A 20,467-nucleotide genomic window follows, 5' to 3' on the forward strand; every position below is an offset into this window, starting at 1 on the left:
GTACATGGGAGGAGTCTGTGATACTTATGTACATGGGAGGAGCCTGTGATACTTATGTACATGGGAGGAGCCTGTGATACTTATGTACATGGGAGGAGCCTGTGATACTTATGTACATGGGAGGAGCCTGTGATACTTATGTACATGGGAGGAGTCTGTGATACTTATGTACATGGGAGGAGTCTGTGATACTTATGTACATGGGAGGAGTCTGTGATACTTATGTACATGGGAGGAGTCTGTGATACTTATGTACATGGGAGGAGTCTGTGATACTTATGTACATGGGAGGAGCCTGTGATACTTATGTACATGGGAGGAGCCTGTGATACTTATGTACATGGGAGGAGCCTGTGATACTTATGTACATGGGAGGAGCCTGTGATACTTATGTACATGGGAGGAGCCTGTGATACTTATGTACATGGGAGGAGTCTGTGATACTTCTGTACATGGGAGGAGTCTGTGATACTTATGTACATGGGAGGAGTCTGTGATACTTATGTACATGGGATTTGTTTCCTTTTTTATTTTTAAAAACTGTGCAAAGATTTTAAACAAACTTCTCTCACGTTGTCATTATGGGAAAATAATAATTATTTAAGGAAAATAATGAATTTAATCCATTTTGGAATAAGGCTGTAAAATAACAAAATGTGGAAAAAGTGAAGCGCTGTGAATACTTTCCAGATGAACTGTAAAATGGTGGTCGTTCCAATTTTTTATGTCACAAATTTTCAAACACAATTTTTGGGGGTAAAATACTTTACAATTTCTTGAATTTTAAAAGGTTATAAATAAAATTCATAATTTTATGAAATTTGTTCTAGTCTCATGTGATGCCAATAAAGTCCAGTACAATCAGGGTGTGTCCTTGCAACCTCCTTTTTTCCCTAATAGAATGTTGGATGTGGCATGGGTAGAGGTCTTGCTTTGTAAATGTAATAAAAAAAATAAAAAAAATAAAGATGAAGTTACGCCAAGTAAATAGATACCCAACGCGTCACACTTTAAAATTGCGCACAATCGTGGATTGGCGGCAAACTACGGTACTTAAAAATCTCTAAAGTTTGCGACAATACCTCACATGTGTGGTTTGAATACCGTTTACATATGTGGGCGTGACCTACTTATGCATTCGCCACTGTGCGCAAGCAGGGGGGGGGGATGGGGCCGCTTAATTTTATTTTTTTTTTTACACTATCCCTTTTCAAAAAAAAAAAAAAACTTTTTGATCACTTTTATTGCCATCGCAAGATATATACACATCCCATGCAATAATAATATCATGACAGGCCCTCTTTATGGATCTCGAAGACCTTAAATCTCTCCTCGACAATGGAAAGCATTAGATGAAAAAAATTAATTAAAAAAAGCCATGGATTACATTGGACCAGAAGTGGTCCTCCTAAACCATAGAGTTTAGCTGAGGCCATCTTTCCTCAGCTGATCTACCATTAATAACATTTAGAAGTAAAGTTGATCCAGGGAAAATCCGATTGCCTCTCGGGGGGGGGGGGTCAGGAAGGAATTTTTTCCCCTGCAGGAGCAAATAGGATCATACTTTGCTGGGGTTTTTTGCCTTCCTCTGGATCAACTGTGGGTATAGGATTGTGTATATGGGATTGCGTTTTTTTTTTTTACTTTTCCCTTTTATTGGTTGAACTAGATGGACTTAAAAAAAAAAAAAAATAGAAACTACGTAATCTCTGTGGTCAGCCGCTACAACTGCCAGATCAGTTCCCGAACTCACCAATCATCCCGGTAAGCCAGAAAATCAACAGAAAGCGACTGGTGAGGAGGGGATGGGGGGGTTGGTGGGTGAGAATGACCCCTCATGCGGCTTCTAGAAAGTGATCCAGCAACTAATCAGCCACTTGGATCACTTTTAGCAGTTAGAGAATTGCCGGCTGAAAGAAACAATATTGGGGCTATGGCATATCGCTGCAACCATAACCCCGGTATTCCACTTCCGACCGAATTCGTCTTTTTGCTACGGTCCAGTTGGGAAGTGGTTAAGCAAGCAGTGTACTTCTCTAAGACTAAAGCTGCAATCACACCTGAGCGTAGCATCTTTGAGCGTTTTTTTCGCGCATTTTTGGCGGGACTTGCGGGTTTGTATGCAGCATTTTTGGGCTTTAGCGGTTTTTTTTTTGAGAAAACGTATCTGTTGCATCATTTGTTGCTGGGCATTTCAGCTTTTTTAGCTTTTCCTTTAGCTTTTATTTCTTCTTTTATTATTATTTATTATAATGTTTTTTCGTTAGGGTAAGGAGTTCGAGTTCAGTTTAGGTTTGCGTTAGGGTTATTTATTTTATTTTTTATTATTATATGAATAATAATAAATGAACAAATGTAAAATACATATACAAATAAATACAAATCATAAGTAAAAAATAAATTCAATAAATGAATACTAAGTAACAAAAATTAACCCTTACCCTTTAAAAAATATAAAACTAAACACTCCAACCCTAAATAAATTATTGATGCATTTTTTTGTTTGGGTGTTAATAATGTATTTCATATTTTTTAAGGTTAGAGGTTATTAATGTATTAGTACATATGAATTTATTTTACTTATGATGATTTTTAGTTATTTGTGTATTTATTTTACATTAATTTATTCATATACTATTTTAATTTTTAGATTTTTCATTCGGAGCAGAAAATCGTGCAAAAATGTGAGACAAAGCGTGAGAATAAGCGCAAAAAACACGGGAATGGCGTGTTTCCATTCATTTCTATGAGGATAGAAACACGCAAAAAACTTCCAAAATCTGCCCAATTTAAGTGACAAAAAAGCTCCAGAAGTTCTTTGATAGATATATATATATATATATACACACACATCTTTTTTTTTTTTTCTTTTTATCTTTTAACCATGTGACAGTCAGCTACTCTTGGTTGCTCAATTTCTTCACTTTTTAAAAATTTTTTTTACCTCCAACGAAGCTCTAAGAGCCGAGACATGTTCGGTTTGGGTGATTTGATTTTGGAAGCACCTTCTATTTTCATTTAGGTTCACATGATTTAATTTTTTGTCCTGACACATAATTTTCTCCCCTCCCCTCCATTTTTCTTTTTTGTTGGGTGAGATGTGGTTTGTGTCAATGTAGCCTTGATTGAGAGAGAAGCTCTTTTGTGGATCTGGTGATATACGGGGCTCGTCCATCAGTGGTGATTAGTGTCCACGTGGATGAGTTGTCTCCGTATTGCATATCTGAGAGACAATTTCATAGAGCAGAAGATCGATCGCCCATATCCTCAGTAAGATCGTATTTACTAGCATATCTTCTCTTTTTCTGTTCATCTCAATTTTATATGTGGCCAATAGATGGAAGGAGAGATGGCTATACCCCCATCTCTTCATACCAGGTGGTGTTGGTGAGTAGACCTTTCATTTACATATCCTCTATTAAAGCCTGGAGCCTTTATATTGAATATAGGAGGAAATTATAACCCCCATATTGCCTATATGTATATATTCAAGAGAAGTTTTCACCCTTTAAACTTGGTAGATGTTAATATTACCACATAGAGATAGAACGTTGATTTTTACATATAATGGCATTGACCTCATCCTATAGGTAGACCTGATATGGTCACTTACATACTTTTTATGATGTACAATAAAAGGTCAAGTTTTAGTTAAGTGGCCTTTTGGTGTGTAGGGAAACTAACCCTCATCTAGCTCTAGAAGTTGTTTGAGCTTCAAGCGTTTGGCTTCAGGCGTTGGACTAGAGATGTGATCCGTCTCCATAGAGAACTATTGATTTTTTTCTTCTCCAGCGTTTTTGAGCTTCAAGCAGATAATCGCTCAGGTGTGAATGCAGCCTGACACATGGAAAACATAGAAGAATGATGGTAGAAGGTGACGGGGTGGTCCATCAAGGCATATTTGAATCCACTTACTGTTGAGGGACTCCCTTCCTCTGTTGGAAGTCTATTTCAACTATCAGCTACTCTTCTGGTAAAATATGGAAGGTTAGTTGTATGCGTTGCTCCTCAAGTTGGAGGTCATGTCACCATGTTCTTCATCTTGGCGTCATACTGAAAATATTTCCCTCCTTAACTTTTCCTACCCCCCCCCCATCTTTCGACTCATGGGAATAAGCTATATGTAATGCTACCAATAGCAGAGATTTATGCAATTTCTCCCTGAGGAAGCCAGCTTTTGTCGTGTGAAACGTGTTGGAGTTAAGAATCTCATGTGAGATCCCCTTTTGTGACCACCAACAATTTTCTGGCATAATCTGTAAGTGTACATTGTGTTCCGACATTACTAGGATGTCCGAAATTCAGGTTTTACTTTCTTCACTTTTAATGTTGTGTACAATAAAATAGACTTTATTTTAATCTTTATAATCTGGTACCTACAAAGTCAGAATAGTTTTCCTTGTTAGGGAATCGGTTATTTTTCATCCCCTTTCACTACCCACAGAACCCGTCTAGAATTTCTGTGAATCTAAAGAATTATGGGATATTGATTCACTGAGATCTCCTTCCCATGTGATGTTACCCCCCCGCCCCCAGTAGGGCGGCGTTCTATGCGTGGGGCGAATCTAGAATTAGCAGGGCATGACTGGGGGGGACTCAATGCAGCCATAAACAATCGATCCTGCCAGTTTTAGCATGGTGAATGTCTGGACCTCTCCTCTGGTCTCTTGGATTACATAGAGGAGTATAAAGATTAGAGGGCAGAACTGGCAGTACAACGCTTCCTGCAGGAAAGTCAGAAGACGTGGATTGTTATGATTGGTTGTCTACATCCTGATTGAGGACTTACTGCGGCTCTGAAAGGTAAATGATGAAAACCGGCCATTCTGGAGGTATTAATATATGTGGTATTTTTCACAAAGCCGGAGTCCAGGCTAGCCTAAACCTACTCCCCCCCCCTTTATAAATCTAATTCGATCTACCCTGCGAAAGGACGATGCTTATACTTGCCTATTCTCAGAGCGTTCCTGTTGGGTCACCTGATTGGCTCCCAGCGGCTGCTTCAGGGAGGAGGAGGAGGGACAGCTGACAGTGGATGTCCCATAGCAAGCCTACATGTGACATCACCGCAGAGGCACTGCATCGATCTCTCCACTCCCCTGAAGCCACGCCCCGCAGGGAAGATCCCGGGAGCAGACCGGAGCACCCCAAGAATAGTTAAAGCGGAGGTCCACCCTAAAGGGGAAGTTATGCTTTATGCCCTCGACCCATTTTATTTTTGTACCTTTATTTTGGGGTGGTTGAGGCTCTGGTTTGGCCCACCACCCCCAACTGCCCACCTGGAAGTTAACATAGTTACACAGTAGGTGAGGTTGAAAAAAGAGACAAGCCCATCAAGTCCAACCTATGTGTGTGATTATGTGTCAGTATTAAATACAGAGATTGAACTGTTTATCCCATCCTCCAGGTCGTTTATGAACAAATTAAATAGGATTGGTCCCAGCACAGAACCCTGGGGGACCCCACTACCCACCCCTGACCATTCTGAGTACTCCCCATTTATCACCACCCTCTGAACTCGCCCTTGTAGCCAGTTTTCAATCCATGTACTCACCCTATGGTCCATGCCAACGCACCTTATTTTGTACAGTAAACGTTTATGGGGAACTGTGTCAAATGCTTTTGTAAAATCCAGATACACCACGTCTACGGGCCTTCTTTTATCTAGATGGCAACTCACCTCCTCATAGAAGGTTAATAGATTGGTTTGGCAAGAACGATTCTTTATGAATCCATGCTGATTACTGCTAATGATATCGTTCTTATTACTAAAATCTTGTATATAGTTCCTTATCATCCCCTCCAAGAGTTTACATACTATTGATGTTAGGCTAACTGGTCTGTAATTCCCAGGGATGTTTTTTGGGCCCTTTTTAAATATTGGTGCTACATTGGCTTTTCTCCAATCAGCTGGTACCATTCCAGTCAATAGACTGTCTGTAAAAATTAGGAACAACGGTCTGGCAATCACCTGACTGAGTTCCCTAAGTACCCTCGGATGCAAGCCATCTGGTCCCGGTGATTTATTAATGTTAAGTTTCTCAAGTCTAATTTTAATTCTGTCCTCTGTTAACCATGTAGGTGCTTCCTGTGATGTGTCCTGAGGATGATGTTTGCTCACACTGCCACGGCAGAAGTTATACCACACTTTGCATCTGGCAAGTAGTACTGCCACTAAATCCGACCTTTTCAAGAGAAAGGGGGAGGGGGCACTGCAACTTCCCAGCAACGGTGCTTAAAGTGATGTCGAGGGCTGGTTCACACCCCAAAAACAATTTCCGGATGCGTCTCTGCATGCGCTTTGTTAACGCGTTTTTGTTGCGTTCTGGTGCATTTTTTATGTTTCCCCGGATGCATTCCAGATGCTTTTTTTTTTCTTCTTTTTTCCACTTAGATGCCTTGCAGTTCATTCTGGTGCATTTTTTGATGCATTTTACCACATTCCAGTGCAGGGAAAAAGGCAGCATATTCTACTTTTTTTCTGGAACTGACTGCACTGGTGTGAACTATTCCATTGGAAAACATATAACTTACTTTCCATGCGCTTTTGTTGTAGGAAAAAAAACATGCACTGGACTGCATGTGATGTGAACTGGCCCTAAAGGCTCTTTTAACCACGTAAGGACCGGGCCTATTTTTCAAACTTGTTGTTTACAAGTTAAAAATCAGTTTTGTTTTTTTTTTTGCTAGAAAATTACTTAGAACCCCCAAACAATATATACAGTCTTTTCTGACATCCTAGAGAATAAAATGGCGGTCGTTGCAAGACTTTTTATCACACCGTATTTGCACAGCGTTCTTACAGGCGCACTTTTTTGGGAAAAAAATATTTTTTTTAATTAAAAAAATAAGACAACAATAAAGTTTGCCCAATTTTTTTTTATATTGTGAAAGATTATATTACGCCGAGTAAATTGATACCCAACATGTTATCAGTATACAGAAAGCTACAACTAAGCTACAAGCCAAACAACGGAAAATGCCAGTTTTATACCCACCATTCGCATTTATCCGGAACACATCGGCCGAGGTGAGCTGGAAGAGCTCCTGGATCTCATTCGGGTCAACCTGGGTGGCTGGAGAGAAAAAGAACGGAATTATAAATATATTCAAAATTTCCACAACTTTATCATCCTGTGATGGAAAAAAAAAACGCACATTTAAATCAAAATCGCCACCGTGATCAACAAAAATACCTGAAGGGTAACGTCATTCCCCACACATTGGTGACCCAAATCCCACCCCCCCACACATGGGTGACCCAAATCCCACCCCCCCACACATGGGTGACCCAATCCCACCCCCCCACACATGGGTGACCCAATCCCACCCCCCCACACATGGGTGACCCAATCCCACCCCCCCACACATGGGTGACCCAATCCCACCCCCCCACACATGGGTGACCCAAATCCCACCCCCACACATGGGTGACCCAATCCCACCCCCCCACACATGGGTGACCCAATCCCACCCCCCCACACATGGGTGACCCAATCCCACCCCCCCACACATGGGTGACCCAATCCCACCCCCCACACATGGGTGACCCAATCCCACCCCCCCACACATGGGTGACCCAATCCCACCCCCCCACACATGGGTGACCCAAATCCCACCCCCCCACACATGGGTGACCCAATCCCACCCCCCCCACACATGGGTGACCCAATCCCACCCCCCACACATGGGTGACCCAATCCCACCCCCCACACATGGGTGACCCAATCTCACCCCCCTCCCCCACACATGGGTGACCCAATCTCACCCCTCCCCCACACATGGGTGACCCAAATCTCACCCCCCCCCCCCCACACACACACACACACACACACACATGGGTGACCCAATCTCACCCCCCCACACACACACATGGGTGACCCAATCTCACCCCCCCCACACACACACGGGTGACCTAATCTCACCCCCCTCCACACATGGGTGACCCAATCTCACCCCCCCACACATGGGTGACCCAATCCCACCCCCCCCCACACATGGGTGACCCAATCTCACCCCCCCCACACACATGGATGACCCAATCTCACCCTCCCCACACATGGGTGACCCAATCTCACCCCCCCCACACACATGGGTGACCCAATCTCACCCCCCCACACATGGGTGACCCAATCTCACCCCCCACACATGGATGACCCAATCTCACCCCCCCACACATGGGTGACCCAATCTCACCCCCCCACACATGGATGACCCAATCTCACCCCCCCACACATGGATGACCCAATCCCACCCCCCCACACATGGATGACCCAATCCCACCCCCCACACATGGATGACCCAATCTCACCCTCCCCACACATGGGTGACCCAATCCCACCCCCCCACACATGGGTGACCCAATCCCACCCCCCACACATGGGTGACCCAATCCCACCCCCCACACATGGGTGACCCAATCTCACCCCCCTCCCCCACACATGGGTGACCCAATCTCACCCCTCCCCCACACATGGGTGACCCAAATCTCACCCCCCCCCCACACACACACACACACACACACACACACATGGGTGACCCAATCTCACCCCCCCACACACACACATGGGTGACCCAATCTCACCCCCCCCACACACACACGGGTGACCCAATCTCACCCCCCTCCACACATGGGTGACCCAATCTCACCCCCCCACACATGGGTGACCCAATCTCACCCCCCCACACACATGGGTGACCCAATCCCACCCCCCCCCCCACACATGGGTGACCCAATCCCACCCCCCCCACACATGGGTGACCCAATCCCACCCCCCCCACACACATGGATGACCCAATCTCACCCCCCCCACACACATGGATGACCCAATCTCACCCTCCCCACACATGGGTGACCCAATCTCACCCCCCCCACACACATGGGTGACCCAATCTCACCCCCCCACACATGGGTGACCCAATCTCACCCCCCCACACATGGATGACCCAATCTCACCCCCCCACACATGGATGACCCAATCCCACCCCCCACACATGGATGACCCAATCTCACCCTCCCCACACATGGGTGACCCAATCTCACCCCCCCCACACACATGGGTGACCCAATCTCACCCCCCCACACATGGGTGACCCAATCTCACCCCCCCACACATGGGTGACCCAATCTCACCCCCCCACACATGGGTGACCCTATCTCACCCCCCCACACAACCATTCACATTTCTTCACAGCCAAAACGCAAATTCTACTTCCCGGACCCCTCCCCCTTCACAAGTCACCTCATGGTAGCAATTCCTGTATAGAGGAGGGGGGGGTCTCCAAATGTTCTAAACAAAGGGCCAGTATACCGTCCTTCAGAGTTTAGAGGGGCCTGACTGCAACAATCAGGAGCAAACAATGTCCTGGCATCACTGGGAGGAATTGGGTCCCATTATTGAAGTCACTGGGAGGAATTGGGCCCCATTATTGAAGTCACTGAGAGGAATTGGGCCCCATTATGGCATTCACTGGGAGGAATTGGGCCCCATTATGGCATTCACTGGGAGGAATTGGGCCCCGTTATTGGTGTTACTGGGAGGAATTGGGCCCCTTTATTGGTGTCACTGGGAGGAATTGGGCCCCATTATTGGTGTCGCTGGGAGGAATTGGGCCCCGTTATTGATGTCGCTGGGAGGAATTGGGCCCCGTTATTGGTGTCGCTGGGAGGAATTGGGCCCCGTTATTGGTGTCACTGGGAGGAATTGGGCCCCGTTATTGGTGTCACTGGGAGGAATTGGGCCCCGTTATTGATGTCACTGGGAGGAATTGGGCCCCGTTAATGGTGTCACTGGGAGGAATTGGGCCCCGTTATTGATGTCGCTGGGAGGAATTGGGCCCCGTTATTGGTGTCACTGGGAGGAATTGGGTCCCGTTATTGGTGTCACTGGGAGGAATTGGGCCCCGTTAATGGTGTCACTGGGAGGAATTGGGCCCCGTTATTGATGTCGCTGGGAGGAATTGGGCCCCGTTATTGGTGTCGCTGGGAGGAATTGGGCCCCGATATTGATGTCGCTGGGAGGAATTGGGCCCCATTATTGATGTCGCTGGGAGGAATTGGGCCCCGTTATTGATGTCGCTGGGAGGAATTGGGCCCCGTTATTGATGTCGCTGGGAGGAATTGGGCCCCGTTATTGATGTCGCTGGGAGGAATTGGGCCCCATTATTGATGTCGCTGGGAGGAATTGGGCCCCATTATTGATGTCGCTGGGAGGAATTGGGCCCCGTTATTGATGTCGCTGGGAGGAATTGGGCCCCATTATTGATGTCGCTGGGAGGAATTGGGCCCCGTTATTGATGTCGCTGGGAGGAATTGGGCCCCGTTATTGATGTCGCTGGGAGGAATTGGGCCCCGTTATTGATGTCGCTGGGAGGAATTGGGCCCCGTTATTGATGTCGCTGGGAGGAATTGGGCCCCGTTATTGATGTCGCTGGGAGGAATTGGGCCCCGTTATTGATGTCGCTGGGAGGAATTGGGCCCCGTTATTGATGTCGCTGGGAGGAATTGGGCCCCATTATTGATGTCGCTGGGAGGAATTGGGCCCCATTATTGATGTCGCTGGGAGGAATTGGGCCCCGTTATTGATGTCGCTGGGAGGAATTGGGCCCCGTTATTGATGTCGCTGGGAGGAATTGGGCCCCGTTATTGATGTCGCTGGGAGGAATTGGGCCCCGTTATTGATGTCGCTGGGAGGAATTGGGCCCCGTTATTGATGTCGCTGGGAGGAATTGGGCCCCGTTATTGATGTCGCTGGGAGGAATTGGGCCCCGTTATTGAGGTCGCTGGAAGGAATTGGGCCCCATTATTGGTGTCACTGGGAGGAATTGGGCCCCGTTATTGATGTCACTGGGAGGAATTGGGCCCCGTTATTGATGTCGCTGGGAGGAATTGGGCCCCATTATGGCATTCACTGGGAGGAATTGGGCCCCGTTATTGATGTCGCTGGGAGGAATTGGGCCCCGTTATTGATGTCGCTGGGAGGAATTGGGCCCCGTTATTGGTGTCGCTGGGAGGAATTGGGCCCCGTTATTGAGGTCGCTGGAAGGAATTGGGCCCCATTATTGGTGTCACTGGGAGGAATTGGGCCCCGTTATTGATGTCACTGGGAGGAATTGGGCCCCGTTATTGATGTCGCTGGGAGGAATTGGGCCCCATTATGGCATTCACTGGGAGGAATTGGGCCCCGTTATTGATGTCGCTGGGAGGAATTGGGCCCCATTATTGATGTCACTGGGAGGAATTGGGCCCCGTTATTGAGGTCGCTGGAAGGAATTGGGCCCCATTATTGGTGTCACTGGGAGGAATTGGGCCCCGTTATTGATGTCACTGGGAGGAATTGGGCCCCGTTATTGATGTCGCTGGGAGGAATTGGGCCCCATTATGGCATTCACTGGGAGGAATTGGGCCCCGTTATTGATGTCGCTGGGAGGAATTGGGCCCCGTTATTGATGTCACTGGGAGGAATTGGGCCCCGTTATTGATGTCACTGGGAGGAATTGGGCCCCGTTATTGATGTCACTGGGAGGAATTGGGCCCCGTTATTGGTGTCACTGGGAGGAATTGGGCCCCGTTATTGGTGTCACTGGGAGGAATTGGGCCCCGTTATTGGTGTCACTGGGAGGAATTGGGCCCCGTTATTGATGTCACTGGGAGGAATTGGGCCCCGTTATTGATGTCACTGGGAGGAATTGGGCCCCGTTATTGGTGTCACTGGGAGGAATTGGGCCCCGTTATTGGTGTTGCTGGGAGGAATTGGGCCTTGTTATTGGTGTCAATGGGAGGAATTGGGCCCCGTTATTGATGTCGCTGGGAGGAATTGGGCCCCGTTATTGGTGTCACTGGGAGGAATTGGGCCCCGTTATTGGTGTTGCTGGGAGGAATTGGGCCTTGTTATTGGTGTCACTGGGAGGAATTGGGCCCCGTTATTGGTGTCACTGGGAGGAATTGGGCCCCGTTATTGATGTCGCTGGGAGGAATTGGGCCCCGTTATTGATGTCGCTGGGAGGAATTGGGCCCCGTTATTGGTGTCACTGTGAGGAATTGGGATTAGAGCGGAGACTACGAGCCAGGCCTTCTCATCCAACATCAGTGCCTGACCTGACAAATGCTCTTCTGGAAGAATGGTCAAACATTCCCATAGACACCCTCCTAAACCTTGTGGAGCAGAAGAGGTGAAGCTGTTATAGCTGCAAAGGGCGGAGCCAACTCAATATTGAACCCTACAGACTAAGACTGGGAGGTCATTAAAGTTCATGTGTGTGTAAAGGCAGGCGTCCCAATACTTCTGGTAATATAGTGTGTGTGTATATATATATATATATATATATATATATATCTTTCATGTGAAGGTTATGTGAGAGGTCTTTATTATGGGAAGATGGAGTAGAGGGGAGAAGTAGAGAGGTTCTTCCATATCACATTACTGCAAGGCTCAGATAGAAAAGTTACACACGGGCTTTTGTATTTACAAAGTTCATTTCGTTTACATGGAATATCTCCGCCCTCTATATACACACAGATACGGTATATACTAATACAGGAGGGGGCTGGTAGGGGGGAGGGGATGTGCTGTAGGAAGGAGGCCCGTAGTCTGGTGCTCTCCATGGTGCTGGAACCCGAATGTGACTTTCCTCCTCGATGGAATCTGCTCAGGAAAAAGGGGGAGGGGTATTCCGAGGAAAAGTCCCCGAGAACCCAATTCTCTTCTATCCTTTCCTCATTGGTTGGGTTCCCCAGAAATATGTAAAAGCCGATTCTACAATACTCCTCTGTATTCTATCATTTATATAGTGAATATAATATCATCTCATAATAATTTTTTTCATGAAGCCTACCACCCCCCCCCCCCCCCCCAGCCCCCAACCTTTTGCCAATCCGCACACATTAACCAATCATCACGCTGTATTGTGCAAATCAAAAAAAACAATTGTTTGGCTTTCCACAGAAAAATAATCACTGTGACATTTTACATGGGAAAAATAAATCTGCAGCTTTCAGAAGACGTGAACTCTCACATTTCGAGAGGAGATACCTGGGACCGCCCCAAACATGCCCCCTGGTAGAATGGAGGTATTTGGATCTCGGTACCCGAGGATTAGGCAAAAATTGTCATTTAAAATAACATTTTATTCCTAGGAAAACCTCATTCCAACACTTTGACAAAAGACACCGAGATGTCCTCAAAATGTGTGAAGATCCACATCTCGGTGCCCCCTACGATCTCCGGGGTTCATCGACTTTCTGAATCCTCCGGTATCAACAATACACGGTGGTAACTTATGATTGTACAATGGTGTCTTGTCAATTTTTTTTTAATGAGGTTTTTCTATGAATAAAATGTTATTTTAAATGACAAATTTTTGCCTAATCCTCGGGTACCGAGATAGTCCAAATACCTCCATTCTACCAGGGGCATGTTTGGGGCAGCGCCAGGTATCTCGACATTATACCATTATGGATGACGGTACCCACCCCCAACCTTTACATTGAGGCACTTCTTCATATTACAACTCTCACATTTCAATATTTTGCAGCTGCTCCCGTTTTGGATCTTTTGAGGTGAGTGAGCGCCACTCCATGTGCCCCGCTCGGTGTGCCCCTCTGTGTGCGACGCTCCCATCCCTATACCACTTATGTGGGTCACCATAGAATATCAGCCCTCAGCACTGTCAGGAAGCCGCTAGCTCTGACATATGAGGCAATGCAAGATGGAGGAGGAGACTATGGAGGGGTATTAAGCTCCGCCTCTTGAGCTAATTAAAGTAGACGTAAACACAACTGCAAAAGTGTAAAATAAAACTATTGTCTTCTGGGGGATCGGGTCAGGCGCCTCGGGGGGATCGGGTCAGGCGCCTCGGGGGGATCGGGTCAGGCGCCTCGGGGGGATCGGGTCAGGCGCCTCGGGGGGATCGGGTCAGGCGCCTCGGGGGGATCGGGTCAGGCACTAGATAAAATGGGGGTCTTGTGTCAATGGACAACTGACGGAGATCTTCTAGAGATCATTGAGAGCAATATATGACTAAGGGTGGTTCCACACTGCCAAACCAAAGCATGGGTGCAACACAGGGTACCTACGGTTTTCTTGCGGGTTACCCAGAGTTTCCCATAGAATTCTAATAAATTGTGTGGTTTGGCAGCATCTTTGGTGTGTTCTAAGAAAAACGCACCAAAAACGAGCAATTTAATAGAAGTCAATGGGAAACCATGGTTAACTTTTCCAAAAACCCCGGGTACACTGTGCTGCACACACCGAAGCGCAGCAGGGTGAAGCAGTCCTGCAAGTCAACTTACCCCCCAAGTGCTACCCCCTAGTTCTGCAGTCAACTTACCCCGTCAGTGCTACCCCTGCAGTCAACTTACCCCCTCAGTGCTACCCCCGCAGTCAACTTACCCCGTCAGTGCTACCCCCGCAGTCAACTTACCCCCTCAGTGCTACCCCCGCAGTCCTGCAGTCAACTTACCCCCTCAGTGCTACCCCCTAGTTCTGCAGTCAACTTACTCCCCAGTGCTACCCCCTCTACCCAGTCCTGCAGTCAACTTACACCCCCCCAAGTCCTGCAGTCAACTTAACCCCCCCCCCCCCCAGTGCCACCCCTGAGTCCTGCAGACTTGTAGGAGAAATGAATCCCTCCTGATACAAATAGAAGCCTGTTGACACAGACCCTTTTTCTTCTCATGCACGATGTAGCCAACTATTGCCATTTTTTTTTCCTTTAAAAAGTCTTCCAATTGGGTCAGCCTCGGGTTGGTCTCTCTCCCTCCCCCCACCACCCACTATTCAGCCAGACCCCTCATCAATCCAGGACCTGTAAACGACACACAAGATGGCTTGGAAGACAGCAGGGCTAACCCAACCTTCACAGCAAAAAGGAGATTTGGATACAACTTCAGCTGCCTCTACTCCAGGATCTACTGATCATTTTGTCTGCTTGTACATATTTTATATCCCATGCTTGGTATGAATTGGTCATGTTTGTGAGCTGCTTATAATGAAAAATGCGCTCTGAGAAGATTGTAAGTTAAAAGGCCAACAGAACTTCTTCAAAAGTTTTAACAAAACAGTCAAAATCAGCGTTCGGCTCTAAGTTCTTAGGAAGTTCTTAGCACTGATAATGAACGTTGCTGGTTTCCTCTTTGAAAGTCTAATAAGATTATTTTTAAATCAAAGGCGACAGAAAGGTCTGGAAGAGGCGTTTCATTAAAAGTCAGCACAGAGATATTTTGGGATTTAGGTCGTCCTCGAACGGAGATACTCTGTGAACATGAGTTTGGATGAGGTACGATCGACTGCCCAACTACGCAGTTGGTACTTCAAAGGGGATTTTCTGCCGTTCTTATCAGCTTTTCAAAGTTCCCCTTCGTGAGACCAGAAACTGATCGAGCGCCAATAAAAAGGCGCAGCAGATGTTGCACGCCATAGACGCCACCTTTGTTTTTTTTTCTCAGATTAGTCACCTTAAAAGGAAAATGATTTTCAGAACAGACAAGCGGCAAATGTGCGTGGAATACGTTTCCAGGCTCCAGACATCTGCTTCTCAATTCATCGAGGTCGAGAAAAACACATATCACATATTTCATGCCAGGCTTCAATAACCATTTGCTGCTTCATGCAAAACCCACACCGGCATCGCTCAGACTTCTCATGGAACACAAATCCGGGTCTGGAGGAAGAGCGGACTTCTCTTCCTACAGCACAAGTTGCATAAATCATTAAAAGTAGATGGAAAGGCCAAATATAATCAATTGCCCCCCATGGGTGTACTAACACTCCACCCTTAATCAGTATAAAAAAACGCTATAAAAATACCTTTATTCTATTGCTTTATGTGCGGTCACCTGACCAAAACCTTCTGTCATGTATCCCTTCCACTGCATGCTGTGGGCTGATGTAAAGACAGGGTGGAGAGAAGGTGTTGTAGGTAGTGGTCCATTCATTGCATGTGGTGGGATGGATGAACAGTCTGAGGTAAAGGGCAGGGATGAAAGAAGGCATTGTAGGAACCGGTCCATGTTCTACGTCTCTTCCATTGCATGTAGTGGTGGGAATGATTGTAGGCCAATGAAGAAGGCGGAGAAGTGAGAAGGAGCTGTAAGTTCTGGTCTAAGTTCTGTGCCCCCCTTTCTTTGCCTATGGTGGGCAGGAACAATCAGAGGGGCTGACTTAAAGTGTGTCACGATCAGGGGTCAGGCTCAGAGGCCAGTAGCTATAGCAGTGAAAAGGCCAACCCTGATAAATACACAAGCATGTTCCCCTGGCAGATGAGGCGGGCTAACCCGAGGTGTGGGGTCTAAAGCACTAACCGATGTTCACAAGAGCTCATGATGGTGGAGATGGGTTTTACTGCGTTTTGGTACCAGGTCGCGGTCCTCAGGATCACCCCCACCAGGTGGTGAGCAAGCCCAGGTCCAGTAGCAGATATTGCATGGTGGAATCAAGCAGACACATAGTCAGCAAACAAGCAAAAGGTCCATAACAAGTGGCTGCAGATTGGGATCAAGCAGAAGCGTAGTTGAGGAACAAGCCAAAGGTCGGTAACAAGTGGTTGCAGGTTGGTATCAAGCGGAACCAACCAAAGATTGTAACAAATGGTAATGAGATGTGGATGGGCAGCAGAAGCATAAGAAGCAAGATACTGGCTGGATAAGAGCACAATAATCTGGCAAACAGAAAGTGCAAAGGCATTGTTTAAGTGGGAAGTTCATGAGAAGAGCAAACAGTTCAATGTTCAAGAGAAACAAGGCTCAAGGCATTATCCAGGAAGCTGTCCAGCATCTCAGTTGGCTCAGCAAGAAGAGCTACTGCCACATGCAGAAGAGGTCCTGGGTTCAGATCCTAAAGTAACGAAGGTCATAACTTTTTTTTCTTTTGCCATCTGTGTCTCGTTAAGGAGCTCTCCCTTCACTTGTCACATAGTGAAAACAGGAAGTGGAAGATTTCTCCTCTATCATTGTTCTGGAGATACCCCAAAATTTTGATTTTTTTTCACTTTCGGTGATCATGGTCAAACATGTCAAATAGAGAGGGTGAATCTCCCTAAGGACACAGCCAGCAATAAAAACCTGACAGGAGTCCTAAGCGCTCTCCACTAAAAAAAAGTTTTTTGTAAATAGTAATACGTTAAAGGCAGGCAGGGAAGAGGAAGGTATAGGGGCCAGTCTGTGTTACAATTCGCTTCCTTTGCATGCATTGATGGGAAAGATCAGAAGGGCTGACAAAGGCAGGGAGGAGAGAAGACGTCGTAGGGGCAGGTCTCTGTACTGTGTCCTCTCTATTGCATGTGATGGTGGGAAAGAATACAGGGGCTGACGTAAAGGCAGGGAGGAGAGAAAAAGCTGTAAAAGGCCAGTCTATGTTGTGTGTCACTTATATTGCAAGTGGTGGGTGGGAAAGATCAGAGAGGCTGACATAAGGGTAAGGAGAGGGAATACATTGTAGGGGCCAGTCGATGTACTGTGTCCCCTCCATTGCATGTGGTGGTGGGAATGTGTGAAGGGGCCGACATAATGGCATGGAGGAGAAAATACATAGTAGGAGCCGGGCTATGGTCTACATCTCTTCCTTAGCATGCAGTGGTTGGAAAATATCAGAAGGGCTGAGAAAGAAATGGAAGAGAGAAGGAGTTATGGGGGACCGGTCTGATGTTATGTGTTCACTCCCTTGCATGTGGTGGTGGGAACAACTGAAGGGGCTGACATAAAGGCATGAAGGAGAGAAGGCTTGTAGGGCCTGATCTAGGTTCTGTATCCTTTACATTGCATGTGGTGGCAGGAACGATTGGAACCCTTGACATAAAGGCAGGAAGGAGAGAAGGCTTTGTAGGGTCGGTCTATGTTCTGTGTCCATTCCATTTGGTGGCGAGATTGACTGAAGAGTCTGACATAAAGGCAGGGAGGAGAGAAGGCTTTGTAGGGTTGGTTTATGTTCTGTGTCCCTTCAACTGCATACAGTTTTGGGGCGGATGATTGGGCTGACGTAAAGACAAGAAGAAGACATAGCGTTGTGGGGGTTGGTAAATGTTCAGTGTCATCTAATTTTATATTGTGGGGAGAATAATTGAAGGAGTTGCTATAAAAGCAGGGAGGAAAGAAGGCTTTGTAGAGCTGGTCCAAGTTCTAAGTCCCTTCCATTGAATGTGGTGGCGGCAATGACTGAAGGAAATCATATAAGGTCAGGAAGGACCGAAGGCACTGCAGGGGTCCAGCAAAAAGGTAGCCTCCTTCAAAAGAGGTCTGTGATTTACCTTTACTGTTGCCTGTGACTCCAATCTTAGTTCTCAGAGAGGTAAGCCTACCGAAGAATCTTCGGGTTGTCTGGTAACAGGCTACACATCCGCCATTAGAATCTTCAGCTGGCACCAAGTCTTCAAGACAGCGAGGGATATGACACAAGGATGCAGGATGGCCACTTCTTTTAGCATGGGGCTCTTTTTTATGTATTTTTACATTTCCATGTAGGTACAGAGTTGCTTTAACCTAAAGAGTGCGAAAGCAAAATGGTAACGGCTTAATATCAAGCACCTTCAGAAACAAGCCAACGAGAACTCCCAAACTTCTACCCTGAGATTTCAACACCAAATACCAATACACATTCTCATCTACTCTACTTCTAGCAGAAAAAGAACCTCAATTATCAAAGATTTGTAAAAGAATGTATTCTTAGTATATGTTTACGATAATTACGAAAACCTACTGTCTCCCCAAGATAAATGTCACTTGTCATATAAGGAGAATCCTGTTCTCCTGGCGAGATCTTTGCTGCCGCCTACCGAAGAGAATGAGTCATTTCTAGCGGATCACGAGTAACCAGCCATCCCACGCAGATACATTTTTATCCATGTGCACGGCAGAAGAGCGTGGCTCCATACCAACTTCCCTGAAACATTCTGAACAGCCCTCCAGAAAAACACACATACGTATGAATCTATTACTCAACACCTAGCAACCCAATGTTTGCACACCCAAGAAGAAAGCCTAAACTTTTCAAGAAAATAACAGATTTCTGGACACCTCCACCAATAATATTCCAGGACCCAAAGAAATCTCCTTTGATATCATATGTCACCTAAAAAAAAAAACTCTACATCTATGTCTTAAGCAAGTAAAATTTTCAAAAGAGAATTTAGGCCAATTATGAAAACTAGAACTAGAATGAGAATTTTATATATATAATTATTTAGGATTTCTCACTACTTTCTGCCCTGCGACAGGACAAAGTACATCTCCTGATGGGAAGACTTGACCTTTCAAAACTCAATCCATCATCAGAAACACTACAATAGGGTCTCTTGAGGTTCACCACCCTCCAATATTGCTAAAATTAGTAAAAATCACTTGTAAAAGGGGAAAAACAGTCAAAGTTTCCCAAAATCCCACAAAAACCCCGCTGCCCCATGCTGGGAATACTTTCTGTGTGAGATTTCACTTCACAGTCAGGAACCTGGGGGGGGGGAGGTGAGTATATCATCTAAAATTTCTCCTCCCTAAAGAAGTTTTTTAAAACTATTACTCAACGTTTCAGCAAGTTGGACGGCACATTTTAAAAAAAGTGTACCTTGCTTTATAGGTTCAAGGTCTGATTTTAATTCACCTTCCCCACGTTGTACTACCATCTCTTCCTCGGTCACACCTCCACATAATACCTAGTGCTTCCAAGGATGAGGGAATATGTGACTTCCCATTGTTTTGGTCTAAGTAGCCAATCTTTCAGTACAAGCACTGTCACATGATGGAGGGAGCAAAATTAATCAACCACGTGAAAGCTCTGACACCAACAGAAACTGACCTTACACATGGCACTTTGAGCTGCAAAGAAGGAGAAACAAGGCTTCTAGTAGGGGACTCCATAGACCAGCATATAAAATACACTATATATGGCCAAAGGGAACAACTGACCATCACACCTATATGAACTTGTGGGACATCCTATGCCAAAGCTATGACCGTTAAAAGTGGATGTAAACCAGATTCATGAAATTTGACCTGGGCACATATCTGTAGTGTTTACTTATTGCTCTCCAAAGAGTCCCAAATCCTGTGTTTTTTTACTGTTCTTCTGTTTTCAGCATGATAACTTCTGACAAGTTCTCCAAGACGGGAGATAAATTGGGTGCTATAAATAGATGAGCAGAGAGCTTGTCTATTCACAGGGACTGCAGTTTGTGCACCGGCAGTTATAACATTCTCCACTCTTCTAGAGAGGACCTTCCACAAGACGTCTGTGGGGATTTGTGCCCATTTGTGAGGTCAGGTACTGATGCTGGATGAGAAGACCAGGCTCACCATCAGCGTTACAATTCATTCCAAAGGTGTTTGGTAGGGATGAGGTCAGGGCTCTGTGCAGGACACATAAGTTACTCCACACCAAACTGGTCACACCATGTCTTTATGGAGATGTTGGTTGAGAAGACCTGACTTATTCCAATTCATCCCATAGGTATTCAGTAGGGTTAAGGTCAGGGCTCGAGTTCC

The 20,467-nt window shown here is 46.2% G+C and overlaps 1 protein-coding gene across 1 annotated transcript in view; it reads right to left on the minus strand.

The window, feature by feature from the left end:
* The window catches only part of TSNARE1 (t-SNARE domain containing 1), a gene marked incomplete in the record, with an annotated part of 405,182 nt that overhangs the window by 257,492 nt on the left and 127,223 nt on the right, over positions 1-20,467 (minus strand). The window contains 1 exon segment of the mRNA XM_073629371.1: positions 6,999-7,076. Within this exon segment, the coding sequence (XP_073485472.1) occupies positions 6,999-7,076 (78 nt within the window).

The sequence above is a fragment of the Aquarana catesbeiana genome, linkage group LG05, assembly GCF_042186555.1.
Source record: "Aquarana catesbeiana isolate 2022-GZ linkage group LG05, ASM4218655v1, whole genome shotgun sequence".
In the NCBI taxonomy this organism is placed as follows: domain Eukaryota; kingdom Metazoa; phylum Chordata; class Amphibia; order Anura; family Ranidae; genus Aquarana; species Aquarana catesbeiana.